The 26,277-nt window shown below is 47.5% G+C and overlaps 1 protein-coding gene across 2 annotated transcripts in view; it reads right to left on the reverse strand.

The window, feature by feature from the left end:
• rb1cc1 (RB1-inducible coiled-coil 1) overlaps nucleotides 1-26,277 on the reverse strand; it is a 283,146-nt gene that overhangs the window by 36,822 nt on the left and 220,047 nt on the right. For both annotated transcript variants that reach the window (XM_038809347.1, XM_038809345.1), the window contains one exon: nucleotides 13,439-13,566. In XM_038809347.1, coding sequence (XP_038665275.1) covers nucleotides 13,439-13,566 — 128 coding nt within the window. The remainder of the gene's footprint in view (nucleotides 1-13,438; nucleotides 13,567-26,277) is intronic.

Here is a 26,277-nt window from a genome sequence, read left to right on the forward strand (position 1 = left end):
CACCAATCTTTGTATCATCTGCAAACTTGCTAATCAGACCACCTATACCTTCCTCCAGGTCATTTATGTATATCACAAACAACAGTGGTCCGAGCACGGATCCCTGTGGAACACCACTAGTCACCTTTCTCCATTTTGAGACACTCCCTTCAACCACTACTCTCTGTCTCCTGTTACCCAGCCAGTTCTTTATCCATCTAGCTAGTACACCCTGAACCCCATACAACTTCACTTTTTCCATCAACCTGCCATGGGAAACCTTATCAAACGCCTTACTAAAGTCCATGTAAATGACATCTACAGCCCTTCCCTCATCAATTAACTTTGTCACTTCCTCAAAGAATTCTATTAGGTTTGTAAGGCATGACCTTCCCTGCACAAAACCATGCTGCCTATCACTGATAAGTCTATTTTCTTCCAGATGTGAATAGATCCTATCCCTCAGTATCTTCTCCAACTGTTTGCCTACCACTGACATCAAGTTCACAGGTCGATAATTCCCTGGATTTTCCCTGCTACCCTTCTTAAACAAAGGGACAACATTAGCAATTCTCCAGTCCTCCGGGACCTCACTCATGCTCAAGGATGCTGTAAAGATATCTGTTAAGGCCCCAGCTATTTCGTCCCTCGCTTCCCTCAGTAACCTGGGATAGATCCCCTCCGGTCCTGGGGACTTGTCCACCTTAATGTCTTTTAGAATATCCAAAATTTCCCCCTTCCGTATGACAACTTGACCTAGAGTATTTAAACATCCATCCCTAGCCTCAACATCCGTCTTGTCCCTCTCCTTTGTGAATACCGATGCAAAGTACTCATTAAGAATCTCACCCATTTCCTCTGACTCCACGCATAAATTCCGTCTTTTGCCTTTGAGTGGGCCAATCCTTTCTCTAGTTACCCTCTTGCTCCTTACATACGAATAAAAGGCTTTGGGATTTTCCTTAACCCTGTTAGCCAAAGATATTTCATGCCCCCTTTTAGCCCTCTTTATTGCGCGTTTGAGATTCGTCCTACTTTCCCGATATTCCTCCAAAGCTTCATAAATTTTGAGTTGCCTCGATCTTATGAATGCTTCCTTTTTCATCTTAGCTAGTCTCACAATTTCACCCGTCATCCATGGTTCCCTAATCTTGCCATTTCTATCTCTCATTTTCACAGGGACATGTCTGTCCTGCACTCTAATCAACCTTTCCTTAAAAGACTCCCACATTTCAAATGTGGATTTACCCTTAAACAGCTGCTCCCAATCCATATTCCCTAGCTCCTGCCGAATTTTGTTATACTCTGCCTTTCCCCAATTTAGCACTCTTCCTTTCGGACCACTCTTGTCCTTGTCCATGAGTATTCTAAAACTTACGGAATTGTGATCGCTATTCCCAAAGTAATCACCGACTGAAACATCAACCACCTGGCCGGGATCATTCCCCAATACCAGATCCAGTATGTGCCCCTCCCGATTTAGACTATTTACATACTGCTTTAAAAAACTCTCCTGGATGCTCCATACAAACTCTGCTCCATCTACACCTCCAACACTACACGAATCCCATTCAATGTTGGGGAAGTTAAAATCTCCCATCACAACCCCCTATTGCTCTGACATTTTTCTATAATCTGTCTGCATATTTGTACTTCTACTTCATGCTCGCTTTTGGGAGGCCTGTAGTAAAGTCACAACAATGTCACTGCACCCTTCCTATTTCTTAGCTCCACCCATATTGCCTCAGTGCTCGAATCCTCCATCGTGCCCTCCTTAATCACAGCTGTGATATCATCTCTGATGAGTAATGCAACTCCTCCCCCCCCTTCTGCCACCCTCTCTATCCCTCCTGAAGCATCTATACCCTGGGATATTCAGTTGCAAGTCCTGCCCTTCCCTCAACCAAGTCTCAGTAATACCAATATCATATTCCCAGGTACTGATCCAAGCCCTAAATTCATCTGCCTTACCTGCTACACTTCTCGCATTAAAACGAATGCACCTCAGACCACCTGTCCCTTTGCGTTCATCATCTCTTCCCTGTCTACTCTTCCCCCTAGTCACATTGAGTTTATTATCTCGTACCTTACTGGCATTAGTTGCTGCTTCTTTACTGACCTCTAACTTCCTAATCTGGTTCCCATCCCCCTGCCACATTAGTTTAAAACCTCCCCAACAGTGTTAGCAAAAGCACCCCCTAAGACATTGGTTTCAGTCCTGCCCAGGTGTAGACCATCCGGTTTGTAATGGTCCCACCGCCCCCAGAACCGGTTCCAATGTCCCAAAAATCTGAACCCCTCCCTCCTGCACCATCTCTCAAGCCACGTATTCATTCTGACTATTCTTGAGTTTCTACTCTGACTGTCCCGTGGCACTGGTAGCAATCCTGAGATTACTACCTTTGAGGTCCTACTTTTTAAACTTATCTCCTAACTCCCTAAATTCTGATTGTAAGACCTCATCCCTTTTTTTTTAAACCTATATCGTTGGTGTCTATATGCACCACGACAACTGGCTGTTCACCCTCCCCCTTTAGTATGTCCTGCAGCCGATCGGAGACATCCCTGACCTGAGCACCCGGGAGGCAACATACCATTCGGGAGTCTCGTTTTCGACCACAGAAAGGCCTGTCTACTCCCCGTACAATTGAATCCCCTATGACTATAGCCCTGCCAGTCTTTTTCCCGCCCTTCTGTGCAGCAGAGCCTGACTACTACTGCCTTCCCCTGGTGAGTCATCTCCCCCAACAGTATCCAAAACGGTATACCTGTTTTGGAGGGAGATGACCGCAGGGGACACCTGCACTGCCTTCCTGCTCTTTCTCTGTCCTTTTGGTCACCCATTCCCTGTCTCCCTCACCAATCCTAATCTGCGGTGTGACCAACTCACTGAACGTGCTATCCACGACCTCGATCGCGGATGCTCCAAAGTGAGTCCACCCGCAGCTCCAGAGCCGTCATGCGGTCTAACAGGCGCTGCAGCTGGACACACTTCGCGCACATGAAGGAGTCAGGGACATCGGCCGCATCCCTGAACTCCCACATTGAGCATGAGGAGCATTACACGGGTCTGGGATCTCCTGCCATTTTTAGCCTTTACCTTAACTGACTACAAACTATACTATCAAATAATTAATAAGTGACAGGAAAAACAGACTTTACTTACCAATCACAATACTCACCAACACAGGAAGAGTTAAATTTCTCCCAGCTGCTGCTAATTGGAGCACTTTCCTTGCCAGGCAATCAGGTCACTGCTTTGCTGTGATGTTACTTTTCCAGGTAAGTTTTTAAAGTTTTAAAGAGGTAAACTTACCTTCCCAACGACCCCTCACCACTGCTCCCGCCGAGAATCTGAAGTCCGCTGCTCCTTATCAACAGTCTTTTTTTTTGGTTAGAGGAGGAGGGCGGGTGGGAGACACTACATGTGTAGTGTCTCGGGTTTAGCCGCTGCCCAAATATATCAGTTCACTCACCTTCCCAGAGCGCAATTCGGCCGCTCCCACTCAGCTCCTCCCACGCACTGAAACTGCAAGGGAAGTTTTTTTAAAATAGGTAAACTTACCGCTCCCGTTCAGCTCCTCCCACGCACTGAAACTGCAAACAGACCCCTGGTTACTGCTCTCGCTGAAAAAAAGAAAGCACACTCCGCGTTCCTGAAATGAAGTCTCACCCCTGTCTCTCCGCTCTTTTATGAAGTCTCCTCACCTTCCCAGAGTGCAATTTGGCCGCTCCTGTTCAGTTCCTCCCATGCACTGAAACTGCAAGGGAAGTTTTAAAAAAGAATGGAAACTTACCGCTCCTATTCAGCCCCTCCCACCACTGAAACTGAAAGGGTAAAGTAGTAGCATGGATAAAGGATTGGTTAATTAATAGAAAGCAAAGAGTGGCGATTAATGGGTGTTTCTCTGGTTGGCAATCAGTAGCTAGTGGTGTCCCTCAGGGATCCGTGTTGGGTCCACAATTGTTCACAACTTACATAGATGATTTGGAGTTGGGGACCAAGGGCAATGTGTCCAAGTTGCAGACGACACTAAGATGAGTGGTAAAGCAGAAAGTGCAGAGGATACTGGAAGTCTGCAGAGGGATTTGGATAGGTTAAGTGAATGGGCTAAGGTCTGGCAGATGGAATACAATGTTGACAAATGTGAGGTTATCTATTTTGCTAGGAATAGCAGCAAACGGGATTATTATTTAAATGATAAAATATTAAAACATGCTGCTGTGCAGAGAGACCTGGTGTGCCGGTGCATGAGTCACAAAAAATTGGTTTACAGGTCCAACAGGTGATTAAGAAGGCAGATGCAATTTTTTCCTTCATTGCTAGAGGGATGGAGTTTAAGACTAGGGAGGTTATGCTGCAATTGTATAAGGTGTTAGTGAGGCCACACTTGGAGTATTGTGTTCAGTTTTGGTCTCATTTGAAAAAGGACGTACTGGCACTGGAGGGTGTGCAGAGGAGATTCACTAGGTTAATCCCAGATCTGAAGGGGTTGGATTACGAGGAGAGGTTGAGTACACTGGGACTGTACTTGTTGGAATTTAGAAGGATGAGGGGGGATCTTCTAGAAACATATAAAATTGTGAAGGGAATAGATAGGATAGATGCGGGCAGGTTGTTTCCACTGGCTGGTGAAAGCAGAACTAGGGGGCATAGCCTCAAAATAAGGGAAAGTAGATTTAGGACTGAGTTTAGAACATAGAACATAGAACAGTACAGCACAGAACAGGCCCTTCGGCCCTCAATGTTGTGCCGAGCAATGATCACCCTACTTAAACCCACGTAACCCGTATACCCGTAACCCAACAATCCCCCCATTAACCTTACACTACGGGCAATTTAGCATGGCCAATCCACCTAACCCGCACATCTTTGGACTGTGGGAGGAAACCGGAGCACCCGGAGGAAACCCACGCACACACAGGGAGGACGTGCAGACTCCACACAGACAGTGACCCAGCCGGGAATCGAACCTGGGACCCTGGAGCTGTGAAGCATTGATGCTAACCACCATGCTACCGTGACGTTTAGGAGGAACGTCTTCAGCCAAAGGGTTGTGAATCTATGGAATTCCTTGCCCAGTGAAGCAGTAGAGGCTCCTTCATTAAATGTTTTTAAGCGAAAGATAGATAGTTTTTGAAGAATAAAGGGATTAAGGGTTATGGTGTTCAGGCTGGAAAGTGGAGCTGATCATCCATCAGCTGATCTCAATGAATGGCGGAGCAGGCTCGAGGGCCAGATGGCCTACTCCTGCTCCTAGTTCTTATATTCTTAGAATGATAATTATTAGCAGATATAAAGTAATGGCAAATTGTGAGGGACTAAGTTTGACAAACCCGCAGCACCTGATGGCCTGAATTCAAGTGTTCTAAAAGAGATAGCTACAGAGATAGTGGATGTGGCGGCTATGTTTTATAGGTAAATTGTGGGAAGAACACAAAGAGGCTGCATAAAGATATAGACAGGTAAACAGTGTGGGCAAAAAAATGACAGATGGAGTGGAGTATCACTTAGAGAAGGCTAAAATTATTCACATTGATTACAAGAATAGAAAAGCAGAATATTAGTCAAAAGGTGTGAAACTTTAAGTGTTGATGCTCAAAGTGATTTGAGTGTTATTGTACAAGGAATACAAAGTCAGAATACAAGTAACGCAAACAATTAGGAAAGCAAATGGCATGTTGACCTTTATTGCAAGGGAACTGGGGTACACAAATAAAGAAGTCTTGCTGTATTTATTAGGACTTTAATAAGACCTTTGGGGCAGCACGATAGCACAATGGTTAGCACAGTTGCTTCACAGCTCCATGGTCCCAGGATCGATTCCCGGCTTGGGTCAATGTCCGTGCGGAGTCTGCATGGGTTTCCTCCGGGTGCACCGGTTTCCTCCCACAGTCCAAAGATATGCAGGTTAGGTGGATTGGCCCTTAGTGTCCAAAAAAAAGGTTGGGGGGGGGGGGGGGGGGGGGGCTACTGGGTTATGGGGATAGGGTGGAAGAGTGGGCTTCCATGGGGTGCTCTTTCCAAGGGCCGGTGCAGACCCGATGTGCTGAATGGCCTCCTTCTGCACTGTAAATTCTATATCTGGAATACTGGCGTGTAGTTTTGGTCTCCAGATTTAAGAACATAGAACAGTACAGCACAGAACAGGCCCTTGATGTTGTGCCGAGCAATGATCACCCTACTCAAACCCATGTATCCACCCTATACCCGTAACCCAACAACCCCCCCCCCCTCCCTTTAACCTTACTTTTTAGGACACTACGGGCAATTTAGCATGGCCAATCCACCTAACCCGCACATCTTTGGACTGTGGGAGGAAACCGGGGCACCTGGAGGAAACCCACGCACACACGGGGAGGACGTGCAGACTCCGCACAGACAGTGACCCAGCCGGGAACCGAACCTGGGACCCTGGAGCTGTGAAGCATTTATGCTAACCACCATGCTACCGTGCTGCCCATATACAATAATATACTTGCATTGAAGACAGTGCAACAAGGTTTCACTAGTTTGGTCCCGGGATGAGAGGTTTGTCCTATGATGAGAGAACAAAGAACAAAATAGCACAGGAACAGGCCCTTCCGCCCTCCAAGCCTGTACCAGTCATGATACCAACCTTCGTCAAAAACCCTCAGCACTTCCTTGTGCCATATCCCTCTATACCCATTCTATCCATGTGTTTGTCAAGATGCCTTTTGAATGCTGTTAATGTATCTGCTTCCACAACCTACCCTGGCAACGCGTTCCAGGCACTCACCACCCTCTATGTAAATAACCTGCCTTGCACATCTCCTCTAAACTTTGCCCCACGGACCTTAAACCTATGCTCCCTGGTGACTGACCCCTCCACCCTGGGAAAGAGTGCCTACCCTTCCACTCTATCCATGCCTCTCAATCTTGTAGACCTCTATCAGGCCACCCCTCAACCTCCTCTTTCTAATAAAAAAAGTCCGAGTCTATTCAGCCTCTCCACATAGCTCACACCCTCCAGACCAGGCAAAATCCTGGTAAAACTCCCCTGCATCATTTCCAAAGCCTCCACATCCTTCTGGTAGTATGGCGACCAGAATTGTGCGCAATATTCCAAGGGCAGCCGTACCAAGGTTCTATACAACAGTCGCATGACCTGCCAGTTTTTATACTCAATGCCCGGTCCAATGAAGGCAAGCATTCCGTACGCTTTCTTGACAACCTTGTCCACTTTGTATTGCCACCTTCAAAGATCTGTGGACATGCACGGCCCGATCTCTCTGACTTTCTATATTCCTAAGTGTTTTGCCATTTACGGTATATTTCCCCTTTATGTTAGACCTACCTAAATGTATTACCTCGCATTTGTCCGGATTAAACTCCATTTGCCATTTGTCTGCCCAAGTCTCCAACCTATCTATTTCCTGCTGTACCTTCTGACAATCCTCAACACAATCTGCCATTCCACCAACCTTGGTGTTGGCCGCAAACTTACTAATCAGACCGGCTACATTTTCCTCCAAATTGTTTATGTACACTACATACAAGAGGCTCCAGCACCGATCCCTGTGGAACACCACTATTCACATCCTTCCATTCAGAAAAACACCCTTTGCCTTCTGTGACCGAGCCAGTTCTGTATCCATCTTACCACCTCACCTCTGATGACTTCATCTTTTGCACCAGTCTGCCATGAGGCACCTTGTCAAAGGCTTTATAGAAGTCCATGTAAATAACATCCATTGCCCTCCCCATATCAATCATCTTTGTCACCTCTTCAAATAACTCGATCAAATTAGTGAGGCACGACCTCCCCCTCACAAACCCATGCTGCCTATCGCTTACGAGTCCATTTGTTTCCAGATGGGTAATAATCCTATCCCTGAGAATTCTCTCCAATAATTTATCTACTATCGACGTGAGGCTCACCAGCCTACAGTTTCCAGGATTATCCCTGATATCTTTCTTAAACAGCAGTACCACTGGAATCTCACCTGTAGCTAATGAGGATACAAAGATATCAGTCAAGGCCCCAGCACCTTCCTCCCTTGCTACCTACAGTATTCTGGTGTAAATCCCATCCGGCCCAGTAGACATATCTACCTTAATATTTCTTAAAAGACCATGGGCGGGATTCTGTGATCCTGAGGCTAAGTGTTGACGCCGTTGGAAACGTCGTCGCGTTTCTCGGCGGCGTCAACACAGCCTCAGGATCAGCAATTCTGGCCCCTACAGGAGGCTACCACGGCACTGGAGCGATTCACACCGCTTCAGTTGCAGATCCAGGCGTCATCTGGCCATTTGCTTTCCTAATTCTTTGCTTTACTTGTGGCACCGGCGCCAACGCGCGCATGTGCAGTGACTCCCTTCTCCGCTCCGACGCAACATGGCATAGGGCTACAGGGGCCGCCGCGGAGGAAAGGAGGCCCTCAGCCAGAGAGGCCGGCCCGCCGGGTGGTGGGCCACGATCGCGGGCCAGGCCACATCGGAGGCCCTCCCCGGGGTCGGACACCCCCTAACCCCAACAGGCGCCCCCCCCCCCCCCCATCCACTCTGAGTTCCCGCCGGCGGAGAGCAGGTGTGGACGGCGCTGGTGGGACTTGGGTTTTTCACGACGGCCGCTTGGCCCAACCCGGAGCGGTGTGGCGCGATTCGCGTCTGTCGCGGGGATTCTCCGGCCCGGCCCCGGGCTGAGAGAATCCCGTCCCTAATACCTCCTTTTTGATGTTAACATGATCCAGACGGTTCACATACCCTACCCAAGAATCATCTTCCACAAAGTCCCTTTCTTTGGTCAACAGTGGTGCAAAGTACTCATTTAGTACCTCGCCCATTTCCTCTGGCTCAACATACAAGATTCCCCCACTGTCCTTAAGTAGTCCAATCCTTTCCCTGGCCACCCTCTTGCTTTTTACATATGAATAAAAAGCTTTGGGATTCACCTTAACCCTGCTTGCCAAGGACTTTTCATGGCCCCTCCTAGCCCTCCCAATTTCCCGATTCAGTACCTTCCTACTTTCTTTATACTCAAGGGTTTCAACTGTCCCCACTCTTCTAGACCGTACAAAAGTCTCCTTTATCTTTTTGAGGTTCACAATATCCCTTGTTCTCCATGGCTCTCGAAACATCCCATACTTATCCTTAGTTCTCTCAGGAACGTGACTTCCCTAATCAACTGTTGCTTGAAAGACTCCCATATATCTGATGTTGATTTACTATCCAACAGCCACACCCAATCCAAATTCTTCTATTCCTGTCTAATGTTATCATAATTTGCCTTTCTCCAATTTAGCACCTAACGTGAGGGTGACCCTCATCCCTGTCCAAAAGTACCCTAAAACCTACGGAATTGTGGTCACTACTCCCAAAATGTTCCCCTGCTGAAATCACAACCACCTGTCCAGGCTCATTCCCCAATACCAGATCTAGTACTACCCCTTCCCTAGTTGGACCATCCACATACTGCATCAAGGCGGCTTCCTGGATACACCTTACAAACTCTGCCCCATCCAAACCCCTAGCACTAAGGAAGTCCCAGTCAATATAGGGGAAATTAAAATCCCCTACCACAACAACCCTGTTAATTTTGCACGCATCCAGAATCCCTCAACCTATCTGCTCCTCTATTTGGCAGTTGGGGGGCCTGTAATAAAAGCCCAACATTGTGATTGCCCCCTTCCTCTTCCTGTTCTACCCAGACTGCCTCTTTGTATGAGCCCTCCCGCAGTACGGCATAATATTCTCCTTAACCACTAATGCTACTCCCCCACCCCTTTTACATCCCCCTCTAACTCTCCTCAAGCATCTATATCCTCCAACTTTCAGCTGCCAATCCTGCCCTTCCTTTACCAATATTTTTGTGATAGCCACAACATCGTAATTCCAAGCACTAATAAGTGCTCTAAGTTCATCTGCCTTACCCACCATGCTATTGGCGTTTAAACAAATACACTTCAAACCACAGTGTTTGAGCAGACAGGGTAATGTTGTTCTCTTATTTTTTGTTCTCTATTTCCCCATCAGTTATTACATCTTCTGAGCTCGGGCTCTAGTTCCCACCCTTCTGCCATACTAGTTTGAGTGACTCTAGCAAATCTCAGTCAGGATTTTGTGCCTCTCCAGTTTAGATGTAACCCCTCTTTCTTGTACAGGTCACACCTGCCCCAGAAGAGAGGCTGAGTAAACTGGGCTTATGTTCTGGAAGAGTTTAGAAGCAAGAGAGGTGATCTCATTGAAACCTACAAAGTTCTGAGGGGACTTGATAGGGTGGATGCGGAGAGACTTTTTCCACCAGCTGGAGAATCTAAAACATGGGAACACAAGTCTCCAGATAAGAGGTCAATCATTTTGACTGAGATGAGGAATTATTTCACTCAAAGGGTTGCATTATGAATATTTGGAATTATTTATCTCCAGAGTTGTGGATGTTCATCACCGAATATATTTAAGGCTGGGCTAGACAAACCTCTGGTGTATCAGGGAACTAAGGGAAAGGGGAGCAGGCAGCAAAATGGAGCTGAAGCCCAAGATCAGCTATGATCATATTGAATGCAGAGCAGGCTCGTTGGGCCATATTGTATACTCCTGCTCCTATTTCATGTGTTCATTGGGCCATAATGTATACTCCTGCTCCTATTTCATGTGTTCATTGGGCCATATTGTATACTTCTGCTCATTTCATGTGTTCCTGTGCACATTGATGTGTTGGATAAGCTGGGTCTATGTGGACTGCGTTTGATGCAGTGTAGAGACAGGCTTCCAACACTTGATGAGATGCAACACAATTTTATTTAACATCTAAACTATATTACATGCTTAACTGTGGGTTAACACTATGCTGACTTGACTGGAGACCTGAGGCTAGCCTGACCAGACTAACTGACTACCACATGGTGTGTGTACTAGCTGCTGCTCACGAGCTCTAACTGTCTCAGAGGCTGGATCACCAAAGAGCGGGAAAACTGGTGCCCTCTGGCTTTATAGCGGTTGTGGCCTGTCTGGTGATTGGCTGCTGTGTTCTGTGTGCTCACTGGTCATCCTGTGTGTCAATCACTGCCTGTCTGCACTTCATTATATACATGGATGTATATTATGGCATCTCCGCCCCCTTTTAAAAAAAAAAAAATGTGTTCAGGTAATAAATAATGAGGTGTGCGTGCGTGAAGATGTGTACAGGTACTTAACTATATACAGAACATGCTAACTTATATACATGGGAAGGTGAATAGTGCAGATAGAGGGCAGATAACACATGAGAAAAAAACGATATGTACAGATGTCAAAATGATGAGATAACAAGGTAATGCAACAATCAGTCTATAAATTTAGTCTCTGTGGCGGGCGACGAATTCTGGTTGACCGCCTCAAGGGTGGGTTTAAATCTTTGGGGTCAATACAGATTCGAAGCTCCCCTGACGGCTTCTTGACGCAAACCATGGAGCTAACCCACTCCGTGACCTTTGATATGACGTCCTGGTCCTGGAAGTCTTGCAGCTGCTGTTTGAGGCGGTCCTTGAGGGGCGCCGGCACCCGACGCAGAGTGAACCACAGGGGTGGCGTTTGGCTTCAATAGGATTTTGTATCGGTATGGGAGTGTGTCCATACCTTCGAGCACGCTATGGTATTGCGCTATGATGTCATCGAGTTGAGCCTGGAAGTTTTCATCAAGTGAGGCTGTTGCCTGTGCGGATGACATGGTGTGGACCCGTTGTACTAGGTTCAGAAGTTTGCAGGCCCGAGCACCAAGCAGGGAAGCTCTGTCGGGTCCTACGATTTCACACATAACATGCGTGATATTCTGAAATTGTGGTCAGTTTCAGAGGGATATTCAGGATAAACACTGAGTTTGCCACTGACCTTAACCCACCATAATTCTACATCCCCCACTAAAGACACACCTCCTGTAAAATCTGTCCCATAAAGATGATCAGCATATAGATGGGTGGGTGAATTTAAATAACCCAGTAATGAGTTTTTGAGGCTTCAACCATGGCAAACAAAAATCATTTTGTTGCGTGGCAGCACAGAACTTGAGTATTGCTAAAAGAATAAGATCAGCTGTTGAAGTTTTTTGTCTCACACTCATCAGGACAGGCTCAAGAGTGCCAAAGTAGTTCAAAGGGAGCAACAATTTAGACTTCCATGAGGAAATAGTGCTGATTTGTTGGCACGTTGACTCTGGTCGAAGCATTGTCACGGAGAATGCACAAGGGAACTATTGTCTAAGCTTTTGTTTAATTCAAAAGAGGTACAATACCTGAACAGGTATCGTTCACCCTACGTATACATGTAGCTTTTAGTGGGCATGGGTGAGCCATATCGCAAGCTTGAATGATAGTTTGAAATTGGTTGTTAGTGTAATTCTTAGCATACTGCAGACAGGACGTGCTGAACAATCCCAGGGGCTGGTTTAGCTCACAAGGCTAAATCGCTGGCTTTTAAAGCAGACCAAGCAGGCCAGCAGCACGGTTCAATTCCCGTACCAGCCTCCCCGGACAGGCGCCGGAATGTGGCGACTAGGGGCTTTTCACAGTAACTTCATTGAAGCCTACTCGTGACAATAAGCGATTTTCATTTTTCATTTCACCATATCTAACATTACATGTGATTCTATGTTCTGAGTTTTGCAAGCACGGACTGGTCAAGTACAGTAGGTACTCTGCCTATTGCTAACAGCAAAAGGAAATTGCTGTTTGATCAGGTCTACTAGTTATTGGGGTGTATAGCTTATGTACCTGCCATCACACAGGGACTGGCATTCATAACTGCATTACTTATTTGTGTGGTAGGTAGAACTTTTTTGGCTTGACGGCTGCATGCTGTTAGTAGAAAATACCAGTCGTGTCTTTACTTTTCATCGACACATTCTCCATGGCAATGCCTTGACCAGTCAGAGTTTACTTGTCAACAAACCAGCACTTTTTCCCATGCAGCCGAAATTGTCGCTCTCCTTTGAAATTTTGCATTAGTGTAAGAAAATAAATTGCGACTGCATGTCTAGTTTTTCAGTGTTACACAATTATTTACCTACACTCATCACCTGCTCAATGACAAGTAAAGAAATGTTAGAGAAAGATTCCAGTACTGATCCACTCAATGTCTGCTGAATACTTAATTAGGAAACGCCAGCAGACTTGTTAAAATGAAAGCCTTCAATCTGAAAGTCACAAAAACCTTGCATTATGGGTATCAACCACACTTAGTGATTTACCTGTTTTTCCTACCATTCATTTTCAAGGTATACACAACAGGAATAGAATGAGTTGCTGAAAAATGTAAACAAGAACAGTTTTCTGACTACTGCCTGTGATATGAAAACAGCTAATCTGCACTGAAGTAACAATCCATCTATTGCTCACATACAAATGCGAGAATGACCACATGACATTAGTATAATGTTGATTCATTAAAAGGACATTATTTTTCTCCCTTCTCCCCCATGTGCATGACAAATCAATGCAATTATTCAAACCTCTACTTGCTCACCTGGTTTAAGATCCAATGCTCCCAATGATTCTGAATGCAGGAAGTAAAGGGTTGGGCCAACAGTGAATAGAACGTAGTTATCATGACGTTCATCCAAGATAATAAGCACTAAATCCCCAACTTGGAAACTGTAAGAGAAAGCGATAAAATATCAATGGTAAATTTGAATATCACTGACTTAGTCATCAAATTTCAAACTGATTACATAGAATTTACAGTGCAGGAGGTCATTCAGCCCATCGAGTCTGCACCGGCCCTTGGAAAGTGCACCCTACTTAAGCCTACACATTAACCCCACTTAACCTTTTTTTGGACACAAAGGGCAATTTAGCATGGCCAATCCACCTACCTGCACATCTTTGGACTGTGGGAAGAAACCGGAGTACCCGGAGGAAATCCAAAAAGACAGGGGGAGAACGTGCAGACTTGACAGTGACCCAAACCAGGAATCGAATCTGGGACCCTGGAGCTGTGAAGCAACATTGCTAATCAATCTGCTACAGTGCCGCCCTCAGTAAACTTAATATATTCTTGCCAAAGAACAGAAGTACAAAACTTAATCTGCCTTCACATGCTTTCTAAAGTATAGTGTCCAGACTTGTAAGCAATACTGCAGCTGAGGCTGAACCAGTATTTTATATGGGTTTAACATAACTTCTTTACTTTTCTACTCTATGCCCCTACTGATAAAACGTAGGATACCACATGTAAATCGAGATCTCTCTGCTCCTTTACTGTGCACTTTAGAATTGTACCCTTTATTTGATGTCTCTCTACGTTCTTCATACCAAAATTAATCACTTCACAGGATCACAGGGCAGAAGGTGCCATTCAGCCCATCGAGTCTGCACTGACACGTGAAAAAGACCTGAACTACTTATCTGAACCCATTTGTCAGCACTTGGCCCAGAGCCATGAATGGTTATGACATGCCAAGTGCACATCCAGGTACATTTTAAAGGATGTGAGGCATCTCGCCCCCAACCACCTTCCAAATAGTGCATTCCAGACCATCACCATCTCCTGGGTAAAAAAGGTTCTTCTTCAAATCTCACAAACTTCCTGACCCTCACTTTGAACTTGTGACCCCTTGTGACTGACCCTTCAACTAAGGGGAACAGCTATTCCATGTCCATGTCCCTCATAATTTTGTACATGTCAATCAGGTCGCCCCTCAGTTTTCTCTGCTCCAATGTAAACAATCCAAGCCTATCCAACCTTTCTTCGTAACTTAAATTTTCCATCCCAGGCAACATCCTGGTGAATCGTCTCTGCGCACCCTCCAGTACAATCACACCTTTCCCATAATGTGGCGACCAGAACTGCACACAGTACTCCAGCTGTGGCCTCACCAAAGTTCCATACAACTCCAACATGACCTCCCCGCTTTTGTAATGTATGCCTCGATTGATAAAGGCAAGTGTCGCATATGCCTTTTTCACCACCCTATTAACGGGTTTTCGTTTTCAGAGATCTATGGACAAACACGACAAAGCCCGTATGTTCCTCAGAACCTCCTAGTATCAAGCCGCTCATGGAATACTTTCTTGTTAAATTACTCCTTCTAAAGTGTATCATCTCACACTTTTCGGGGTTAAATTCCATTTGTCACTTATTTGCCCATTTAGCCATCCCATCTGTATCTTCCTATAACCCCCCACAAAAAATTGCACTGTTAATCACCTGGCCAATCTTTATGTCGTCCGCTAACTTACTGATCCTATCCCTCACAGTCATCAATGTCGTTTTTAAAAATGACGAATAATAGGGGACCCAGTAAAGATCCCTGTGATATGCCACTGGACACTAGAGCGTCTGGAATATTCCATGTCACTAAAGTAGACTTCGGTCATCACCCTCTGCCTCCTACAACTCTTTTGAACAAGGGTGTAAACGCTCGCAATTCTCCAGTTATCCTGACTCGAAGGAAGCTTAGAAAACTATAGTTAGTGCCGAAACAATTTCCAGAAGAGTCCTAGGAGGGCTGGATCAAATCGTAAGGGGGATGTGGGTGGAGGACCGGGTCACATGGCTGGCTGCGTGGGCGCAGGGGAGAGAAGGGTCTGCCCATGCAAGTCTGGGTCTTTAAATACTTACTCTGGAGTTAGAAGGAATTATTTTCCTCTAACACAGAGTAATTATCAGGTAAAACTGTCAGAATGATCCAAAGTTAGCGATTTAAATCATTTCTGTCGCATGGTCCCAGCCTCACGCAATTGTCCAGAGGAAGTTGGCACTTCTGGCCAATTGCTGGGTAAATCCTTACATGGGAACTTCCTAAAGTAATTCCCCAGCGCATCATTGGGGTACCCACAAATGTGATGCTGGGGAACCAGAAAGATATAGGCCATTGAGATTCTAATAAAGTTGGTATCTTTGCTAAAATGGAGAAACAAAGGATCCATTTTTGAGATAAAGACAGGCAAACATTTGTGGAAGCAGATTGAAAACGACAGTAGTGTGTTGTAGGTGGCTAGAGGATCTGCAGCTGTGATTCAGAGCTTGCTTTAATGAATGCGCTAGGTTTTTTGCCCGAGTGTTCGATTCAGGGGTGGAACATCTATTTCTGGCCCGAATAAACAAATTGCAAAATTAACGTACACTGATTTTTCAATCCGCTAATAGCAAACTTGTTCAGTGTTGAAAACCTCGGAGGGAACAGTAGAGAGAGAATCTGTGCAGAAATAATGCGCACTTTTTCCAGAACCAGCTACCATATTCTACTAAGAGTTTAAATATCCCAAATTTTCTTTGAAATGCAACAGAGAAAAGGTTAGGACGAGTAGAGGGGCTAGGATAGGCAAAGTCAGGCCAGAGGGGGTAGTTAGATGACAGGGCCTAGTTAAGTCGGTTCTGGGAAGGATCAGATGATGGCCGCTAATCAATTAGTGTGTGGGTGGGGGGGGGGGGGGGGGGGGGGGTGGAAAAAGGTCAATGTGAGAATCTGGTGAGTTAAGTTCTGCAATTGCATAAGTGTTAGATTAAGTTTTAACGTGCCTAAAATTTCCTAACTACCCACGTAAGTGGGAACTATCCAAAGATTCCAGCTCAGATTTGGAGACATTTCTGGAGGATCCAGAAGAGCAGGGGTATTGTCCATGAAGTTCAAACATCCCAGGCAATTCCCACAGGGTCAGCACATTGGGACTTCTGATGTGTCCTGTGGCATATATTTGGGGGGTACATTCGGTCACTGATTATCCAGAGACTGGAAGACCTGGGCATTTATTTCCCCAGGGATAGATTGTAAGGATTGTTAATTAGGAAGGTACTCAAGGTGGTCTTTTCAATGATCAAAACCTTAGACTTTCATATTGCAGGAAGAGGATGATTACATTGCCCTGATTCAAAGGGGGAGATTTTTCAACCACATTGTGCCTCGTGCTGATCCAGTTATGCAGGGCACATAGCAGAGGCGGCAAAAATGGGTTTTGTGTCTGGCACCGAGCCGTGTGCAATGCACCCAACCCACTACGCCCAAAGTGATCTGGATCATGCCCAGCAAGGGCGTGAACCAGATATGCATATTTAAATGAGTCGCTGTGTGTATTTAAATATGCGCGGCCCATTTAACGCCGCTAAAGAGCTGGCTTTTAAAGCAGACCAAGGCAGGCCAGTAGCACGGTTCAATTCCCGTACCAGCCTACCCGAACAGGTGCCTGAATGTGGTGATTAGGGGCTTTTCACTAACTTCATTGAAGCCTACTTGTGCCAATAAGCGATTTTCATTTCATTTCAGTTTCCCAGCATTTATCGACCAGACCTCACTAATCTCCAAAAATGGAGGCAAAACGTGATGGCCACGCGGGGGGGGGGTTTTTACAAGGAAGGGCCGCGGCAACCTGGCACAGAGGTGCCAGGCTGGCACTGTCAGAACGGCATTGTCAAGTGGCAGGGCCTGAGGGGGCCATGCCCATGAAAGAGGGGGTATGAAAGGAGGGGTGGCCTGAACCGGGCGGGGGGATCTTAAAGGTAACGGGGCATTCAACCACCCCATAGTGAAATATACTCACTTGGGTTTTGGGGGGGGGGGGGGGGGTGGAAATAATACCCCAACGTTTACACGGTGTGGGGTTGGCCTATCCTCATGCCTGTGGGTGGATTGTGAAGGGTGGTTGTTCAAAGGGAGGGGGGCTGAAACGTGGGGGAGCATTCAGTGACCACATAGTGGGGTTGGGAGGGATTTTTAAGTGAGGAACTCCCAAGCTCCAAAAAAAAAATAAGGAGTGTGGGGAAAAATAAGGAATGTGGGGAAAAAATAACAAGTGTGGGTGAATACAGATGTGGATCGCGCCCAAACTCCTGCCAGGAATTACCCCATGAAATCCACCCAAAATGACACTTGGGAGAATTGCGCCCAAAGATTTCTTAAATAATACCAATTTTGCCTTCCAGGCAGTAAAAGAACAGGTATTGCATTGCTGTTGTGTAAAGGTTATAATATTATCAGATCTGATTTTTGTAACAAATTATAAAATGAAACAAATGTCTTGAATAATGATTTTTTTTCAATATTGGTTAATAGCACATCTAAATCAGCCACTGAATTTTATTTTACTTCTGAAGCGGGCAAATCAAGACAAGTCTTGCAACAATCATATGTAAAAATGTATTTTGTTGTTTAATATGAATTTTAATCTTCATCAGTTCTCATGAAGGATTACTTCTGAAGTATTAACTTGTCTATACTCCCAACAGATGTTTTAAATGTGATCATGTTTCAGCTTTAAGCAAAATGTTTTCCTGATGAACTTGTTCCGTTAATCCAATTATAAGTGGTACTTTGTGACCTAACCTTTCCTAATATTCCAAGCCAGAGCAGATAAACTTGCAGACTGTTACCATGTTGAAGTGAACCACTCCATCTAGAGGCTGAATTGAAAACTGATAAAGCTAGTTTATTTCAAAGACATGCAAATGAAAGTGAGACAAAACTGGAACTTCAAATCCCCTTAACCATCTGGTCAGGAGGACACCGTTCCATTTTCCATCATCTTGCAAAGGTGGGCAATCAAAAATAAGGAGGGTAAAGATGTGATAATGGTTCAGTATTCTGTGGGACAAAAGTAAGAAATGAAAAAAACAATCACTTGTTCAATATTTTTAATACAGGTAGCTATCCAGAAATCCCTACCAAAACAAATTTGCTGTAGAAGTAATGATAAAACCATCAGTGTGTAACCACTATAATTCACACTGTACATTACTGTGTCCCTGTGGGCTCCATCTGTGAGCTGCTGCACTGCTCTGCCCACAGGGGGAGATGAGGAGCATGTACAGGGCCCGCCCTCGGCTCCACCCCCTTCAGGAAGTACATGTGCTGCGGTCCTGCGAGTCTGCCTTCAGTTCAGCATAGTCGCAGGCAGGCTCAGTTGTGAGCCGATTAAAGCCACAGTTTACTTCAACTCTGAGTGAATTGATGGTTGCATCAATTTAATCGACTTAAAAACTACTATGGAATCAGCCCTCAAACCTGACCGACTGGAACTCGATCCACAGGCCGCAGAGGCAAAGGAATTTCTTTTGCCTTGGCTTCGGTGCTTCAAGGCCTACCCGGCTGCGTCGACTACCTCCTCTGTTACAGAAGAACAGAAACTCAGTCTTCTCCACGCACAGGTGAGCCATCGTATTTCAACTCAACTTGATGGAACTGACTCTTATACTGAGGCCCTCGTGATACTTGACCGCCTGTACGTGCAGCCCGTGAATGAAGTCTACGCGCGACACATCTTTACAACTCGCCGCCAGCGCCCTGGGGAGTCGCTAGAAGACTATCTGCGTGACATTAAAGCCCGAGCACGCGACTGTAACTTCCAGGCCGTGACAGCCTCCCAGCACATGGAACTCGCTGTCCAAGACGTGTATGTTGCAGGTGTCCGATTCAATTATGTGCGGCAGCGTCTTCTCGAGAAAGGGGCCCAGGACTTGGAGGGCACGGTAAAAGTCGCTTTCCAAAGCCTAACTGCGTTCCCGGCCGATCACGCGACCCCGTTGTGGACCCCCGACCAGAGACTGCTCCAGGCCTGCGCTGCGCGGCCACCCACCCACCACGGAGGGCTATCGTGCCACTTTTGCAGCCAGCCCCAACACCCCCGGCAGCAATGCCCAGCCCGCAACGCGACCTGCAGCAGCTTCAGGCGGAAAGGGCACTTTGCTAAGGTCTGTCTGGCCAAAGCTAAAAACTCGAACCCTAACCCGAACACTCACTCCTCCGACTCCCAGGCCTGCAGACCCCGCAATGTGGCAGCGTGTCTGCTGCCTCCGCACAACATGTGAGACTCACGGGGGCCGTCATCTTGGCAATCCTCCCCCACGCGGCCGGCCATGTGCGATTCATGAGGGCCGCCATCTTGGGCGCCACCTTCCTCGCCGCCCGCCACGTGCGATCAATGGGGGCCGCCATCTTGGCCATCACCTGCTACTCCACTCGAAGATTATGACCTCCGCGGACAGTCATAGCCGACCAGCACCGCCGACCACGCCACCGACTACCCGCAGCTCAGTGCAGTCACTTTGGATCAGTCGCGGCCAAAGCACCTCAAGAGCTCCATGATGTCCACCCAGATCAACGGATATGAGACACCGTGCCTGTTCAACTCCGGGAGCACTGAGAGCTTCTTTCACCCAGATCTGGTAAGGCGCTGCTCTCTCCCGATATTCCCGACACAGCAAACGATCTCCCTCGCCTCGGGGCCGCACTCAGTTCAAATACAGGGGCGCACTACTGCGACGCTAACAATACAGGGCGCCAACTACACCAATTTCCAATTGTATGTGCTCCCAGACCTCTGCACCCCTCTCCTCCTAGGACTGGATTTCCAGTGCAACCTTAGGAGCCTAACGCTCAGCTTTGGCGAACCCCTGCCCCCACTCACTATATGCAGTCTAGCAACTCTGAAAATCGACCCCCTCCACTCTTCGCTAATCTTACCACCAACTGCAAACCAGTGGCCACTCGCAGCAGGAGGTACAGCCTGCAGGACAGGGTGTTTATCAGATCCGAAGTCCGGCGTCTTTTGCGTGAAGGATTCATAGAGGCCCCTGGAGAGCTCAGGTGGTGATCGTCAAAACCGGGGAAAATGGTGGTTGATTACAACCAGACCATTAACCGGTTCAATCACCTTGATGCGTACCCCCTCCCCCGGATTGCAGACATGGTAAATCAGATTGCACAGTACCGCGTGTTCGCCACGGTGGATCTGAAGTCTGCATACCACCAGCTCCCAATCCGCCCGGAGGACCGCCACTACACGCCATTCGAGGCAGACGGCCGCCTTTTCCATTTCCTCTGGGTTCCCTTTGGCATCACGAACGGGGTTTCGGTATTCCAACGAGCAATGGACCGAATGGTGGACCAGTACGGGCTGCGGGCCACTTTTCCGTACTTGGATAAAGTCACCATCTGCGGCCATGACCAGCAGGACCACGACGCCAACCTCCACCGATTTCTCCAAACCGCCCAAAAACTCAATCTCACCTATAATGAGAAATGCGTTATCCACACTACCAGACTAGCCATCCTCGGCTATGTCGTGGAAAACGGGGTCCTAGGACCCGACCCTGACCGTATGCACCCCCTCTTACAACTCCCTCTCCCTCACTGTCCCAAGGCCCTCAAGAGGTGCCTCGGATTTTTTTCATACTACGCCCAGTGGGTCCCCCAGTATGCAGACAAAACCCGCCCACTATTTAAGGCCACACTCTTCCCACTGTCAGCCGAGGCTCGCCAGGCCTTCAACTGCATTAAGGCGGACATCGCCAAAGCCGCCAGGCGGCCAGTAGCTGAGTCCGTCCCATTCCAGGTGGAGAGCGATGCCTCAGAAGTCGCTCTTGCTGCCACTCTGAACCAGGCCGGTAGAGTTCTTTTCCCGAACCCTCTCCGCTTCGGAACTTCGACAATCCTCAGTCGAAAAGGAAGCCCAAGCCATTGTGGAAGCCGTACGGCACTGGAGGCACTACCTCGCTGGTAGGAGGTTTACCCTCATCACCGACCAAAGATCGATTGCCTTTATGTTTGACAACTCGCAGCGGGGCAAAATCAAGAATGACAAAATCTTGCGGTGGAGGATTGAACTCTCGACCTATAATTACGATATAATATATCGTCCTGGGAAGCTCAAATGAGCCCCCAGATGCCCTGCCCCGCGGCACATGCGCCAGCGCGCAAGACGACCGACTACAGGCTATCCACAATGACCTCTGCCATCCGGGGGTCACCCTGCACGCCCACTACATTAAGGCCCGCAACCTGCCCTTCTCCACTGAAGAGGTTAAAGCCGTCACCATTAATTGCTCGATCTGCGCGGAGTGTAAACCGCACTTCTGTAGACCAGACAAGGCACACCTGGTAAAGGCATCCCGGCCCTTTAAACACCTGAGCATCGATTTTAAAGGGCCCCTCCCTTCAACTAATCGCAACATTTATTTCCTCAACGTCATAGATGAATTCTCCTATTTGCCATCCCATGCCCAGATATGGCCTCCCATACAGTCATCAGAGCCCTGCACGGTGTCTTCGCCCTGTTCGGTATCCCTAACTATGTCCACAGCGACAGAGGTTCGTCCTTCATGAGCGACGAGCTGAGTCAGTACCTGCTCAGTAAGGGCATTTCCTCGAGCAGGACTACCAGCTATAACCCCAGGGGTAACGGGCAGGTGGAGAGGGAGAACGCGACGGTCTGGAAGAGCATCCTACTGACCCTACGGTCCAGGAATCTCCCGACCTCCCACTGGCAGGAGGTCCTCCCCAATGCGCTCCATGCTATTAGGTCCCGCCTTTGTACGACCACGAATCTGACTCCTCATGATCGCCTATTTGCCTTCCCTAGGGGAACTACTACGGGGGTCTCGCTTCCGCCCTGGTTGAGGACACCAGGCCCTGTCCTCCGAAAACATGTTCGGACACATATGACCGACCCCCTGGTAGAGAGGGTCCTACTCCTGCACTCAAACCCCCACTACGCGTTCGTTGAACACCCCGATGGCTGACAGGACACCGTTTCTCTCCGGGACCTGTAACCCGCAGGCTCTACTATCACTACCGCCGATGTATCTCCCACACTACAACCCACCCGACTTCCCATGCCCTGCGCTCCTGCGCCTGTTTGCTTCCCGCACTCCCTTTCGCCCTGCACACCGGTTCACAGGAATGAAGCTCTGGAAGAACGATCCCCAGAGTCCACCCCTGGACCCGCACCGAACATCCTTCCACAGTCATCCAAGACGGCTGCAACACCAGTACTTCGTCGGTCGCTACGCACGATTCGGGCGCCAGACCGACTGAACTTGTAGACCCGTCACCCCTGCCGGACTTGATTTTTTTAAAAACAGGGGTTGAATGTGTAACCACTATAATTCACACTGTACATTACTGTGTCCTTGTGGGCTCCATCGGAGTCGTTGCACGGCTTTGCCCACAGGAGTAGATGAGGAGCATGTACAGGGCTCCGCCCTCTGCTCCAGTCCCTTCAGGAAGTATAAGTGCTGTGGTCCTGCCAGTCCGCCTTCAGTTCAGCATAGTCGCAGGCAGGCTCAGTTGTAAGCCGATTAAAGCCACAGTTTACTTCAACTCGTGTCTCTGAGTGAATTGATGGTCGCATCATAGTGCTCACAGATTAAAGAGTAAATTGGATGGCATCTTCTGGCAACCATGCACAAACAGTTACATGCGTGTCACGACACCCTGTCATAGTGGGTGATCAATTCCAGCCCCACTTGACTCAGAGTCGCAATACAGGCAAAATTGGATTTTATTTTAAATACCAGAGGTCCTTGGTTGAGCCCAATAAACTACAGTCACAAGGTTTATAGCTTTAAGACACAAGTAACCTTTTATTATGTACAGTATTATAATTAAACAGCCAGAAAATGTAATCGACTATTCACTATCCCTTTCCCAACCCCGCCTTCCTAACCCACCCACTCTCCACACACAAACAAACAACAAAGGGGAAAGGGTGGTGGAAAGGGAAAGACATATTAATAAAAATAAAAGGATAAGGATCTTTGATGCACTGGGAGGATTTCCAGTGGCTTTTACTTTGGTACGTCTTCCTTCTAGGCTTGAGATAGTTTTCTCTGGTCAGGTTGTCTACTTTCTCTGCAGGCTCAGCATCATTTCCATTTCACAACAAAGTGTGTGCCAGGCAATAGAGCAGTTCTTTCACTCCAGCAAGCAGGAGACTGAGAGTGAGTTTCTTTCACTCCAAAGGTCTAAATACTTCTGCTAAGTTCTCTCAAAAAGCATCACGCAGGAACCAATCACTGACTGTTTTCAGGCAGAACACTGTCCCTGGCCAACTCACTGGTTGCCAGTTAACCATTTGAACCAACTCCCTCCTAAGCTGGTTTCTAAAGATCCACTCGGTGCCGAGTAGTCTGGTTTCTCCTCTGCAAAATACAAAACCTGGGAACACAAGCGTCCTGGGAAGCAGATTGTTTCACTTGGGTCTTCTGCATAAATGCACATTGCAATTATGGGTCCATGGATCAAAAAAATCCAAATAAAAGATAAGAAATGGGAACAAAGGAAATAAATAAGGATTCTTAAATAGCACCCCCCACCTCCGAGGAATGAAATGTCACTGCAAGGACATTTCATCACAAAGTACGTGACACAAAACATATATCCATTCATCCTTCCTTCCTTTCCCACTGCATAAGTTCCCCCAATCTTATAATGCTACTGATCAGCACTTAAACTCGTGACGATGCATCCAAAATAATATTGTCCTTTCCAGGAATATACACAATTTTTATATTGAAAGGATGGAAAAATAAACTCGACCTGAACAATCTTGCGCTCTGGGTTTTACATTTTTCCACAAACTCAAGCGGATTATTGTCAGTATGGACCAGGCTTTGCTTATCATGGCCAAAAGCTTCAAAATGCTTAAAATGCTAGTAACAATGCTCAGGCATCCTTATCAATGGTGGAATACTTTCTTTGGTACAGACTTAGTCGGTGCGATTCTCCTAAAAAATTTTTAAGTTAATTTGTGGTGGGCTTTTCCCGCTGGCTCTGTAAGCGAGTTCCGCATCACTATTCAATGACACGCAAGTCACTTTTTTGGGGTCCTGGTGAGTTTCGCACTGGTTTAGCCCACATGTAGAATTTTTTTTAAGCACCGGGAGCTGAACTCCGAGATCGGGCCGCCATTTTGAAACGATGCCCTAATCTCCAAGTGAGCTTGTGGGACCCCCGCAATGTCACCGTACACTCCCCGAGTGAGGGCATTCCGCTATGGGGTCCCCCCACTTCAGGCCCCTTCAAGCCCCCTTACAGCACCCCCTCCCTTCTAGGACCCCCACCCATCAATGCCCCAACCTCCCGTTGGCCCCTACTTACACGCCCTGCAAACGCCCCACCCACCCTCATTTCATGGGCATGGCTCTCCTCGCCTCCTGACCCTTGGCAGTCCCACTCTGGCAGTAGGGCACCTTTGCACTGCCCGACTGGCACCTAGGTAATACTCCTGCTGGCTTGGCAGTGCCAAAGTGCCCACGTTCCAGAGAGGTCACCCTGCACTTACCTTGACCACCCATGGGTCCGATGGCCTGGGCGACACCCCCCCCCTCCCCCTCAGTGCCATTCCGCCTGGTCCACATTTGTGTGGATCAGCACCGATTGGTGCCGGCTGCAGCCTCCCTGGGGAGGCCGGAGAATTGATGGAGGTCGATGGATTCCAGGTGAGTAGGTCACAAGTAGGTTTACGACCTACTTCCGCGACAGTCATTCGGTCCCGCCCATTTGGGGCGGGGCTTTGACTTCGTCATCTCACGGGAGGTCAGGAGATTCGCTGGAAGCCTCGCCCGGCATCCTCCGGCAGCGTTTTGCTCTTACTTGAGAGCCCAGTTTCTTTGAAAAGTATTCCACCAGCCTCTCTATTCCTTACTTGTCAACCTGTAGTAACATTGCCCCTCACCCAAGTTGCTGGCATCTGCAGTCATTTTGAAGGGTTTGGAAAAATCAGGGGCGGCCAACACTGTTTGCTTACCAATATGGCCCTCAATTTTTCAAAAGCTGTTCCAGGCATTCTGTGGACCATATTAGTCAAAGGTACTGTTGTTAGATACAAATTTTCTGTAAAAGCTGCACATGCCTAGTAACTTCAATCTTCCATTTTGTTTTGGGAATGGGATAATCTAGCAACAGCCTAACCTTGGCTATTCTGCTATCACTGTTCTGCATACTACTCCTCCTTGTCCCATAATGTGCCCGGGGCAGCACAAGTGAATAGCACTGTGGCTTCACAGCGCCAGGGATCCAGGTTCGATTCCCCGCTGGGTCACTGTCTGTGCGGAGTCTGCGCGTTCTCCCCGTGTCTGCGTGGGTTTCCTCCCGATACTCCGGTTTCCTCCCACAGTCCAAAGACATGCAGGTTAGGTGGATTGGCCATGATACAATTGCATGCCCTTAGTGACCAAACAGGTGAGGAGGGGTTATTGGGTTTCAGGGATAGGGGGGGGAAGTGAGGGCTTAAGTGGGTCGGTGCAGACTCGAATGTCCTCCTCCTGCATTGTATGTTCTACGATTCTAGGTCACTTTTGCTTTTGACCAAATTGATGATTAAATCAGCAAACTTCAGTTGTTTAAATAACTCCTACTATTTTCCTACACGCTCCTTCCATATCACTGTAAACTAGCACATTGTCCAAATAGGCCATGCAGTTGGACACCCTAGCCACTATTTGATGTCTGGTCACCATAGTCCATGACCCTTAGCTGCTTTTCCCTTTGATGGGGAGAGCTGACCGGTAGTGATATAACCTGAGGATCACCACACCTCAAGTGAGGATCAAGGTTGAGAAGGTGGACCTTCATGAAAAACATATGAAAC

Source organism: Scyliorhinus canicula, chromosome 10, assembly GCF_902713615.1.
Source record: "Scyliorhinus canicula chromosome 10, sScyCan1.1, whole genome shotgun sequence".
Lineage (NCBI taxonomy): Eukaryota > Metazoa > Chordata > Chondrichthyes > Carcharhiniformes > Scyliorhinidae > Scyliorhinus > Scyliorhinus canicula.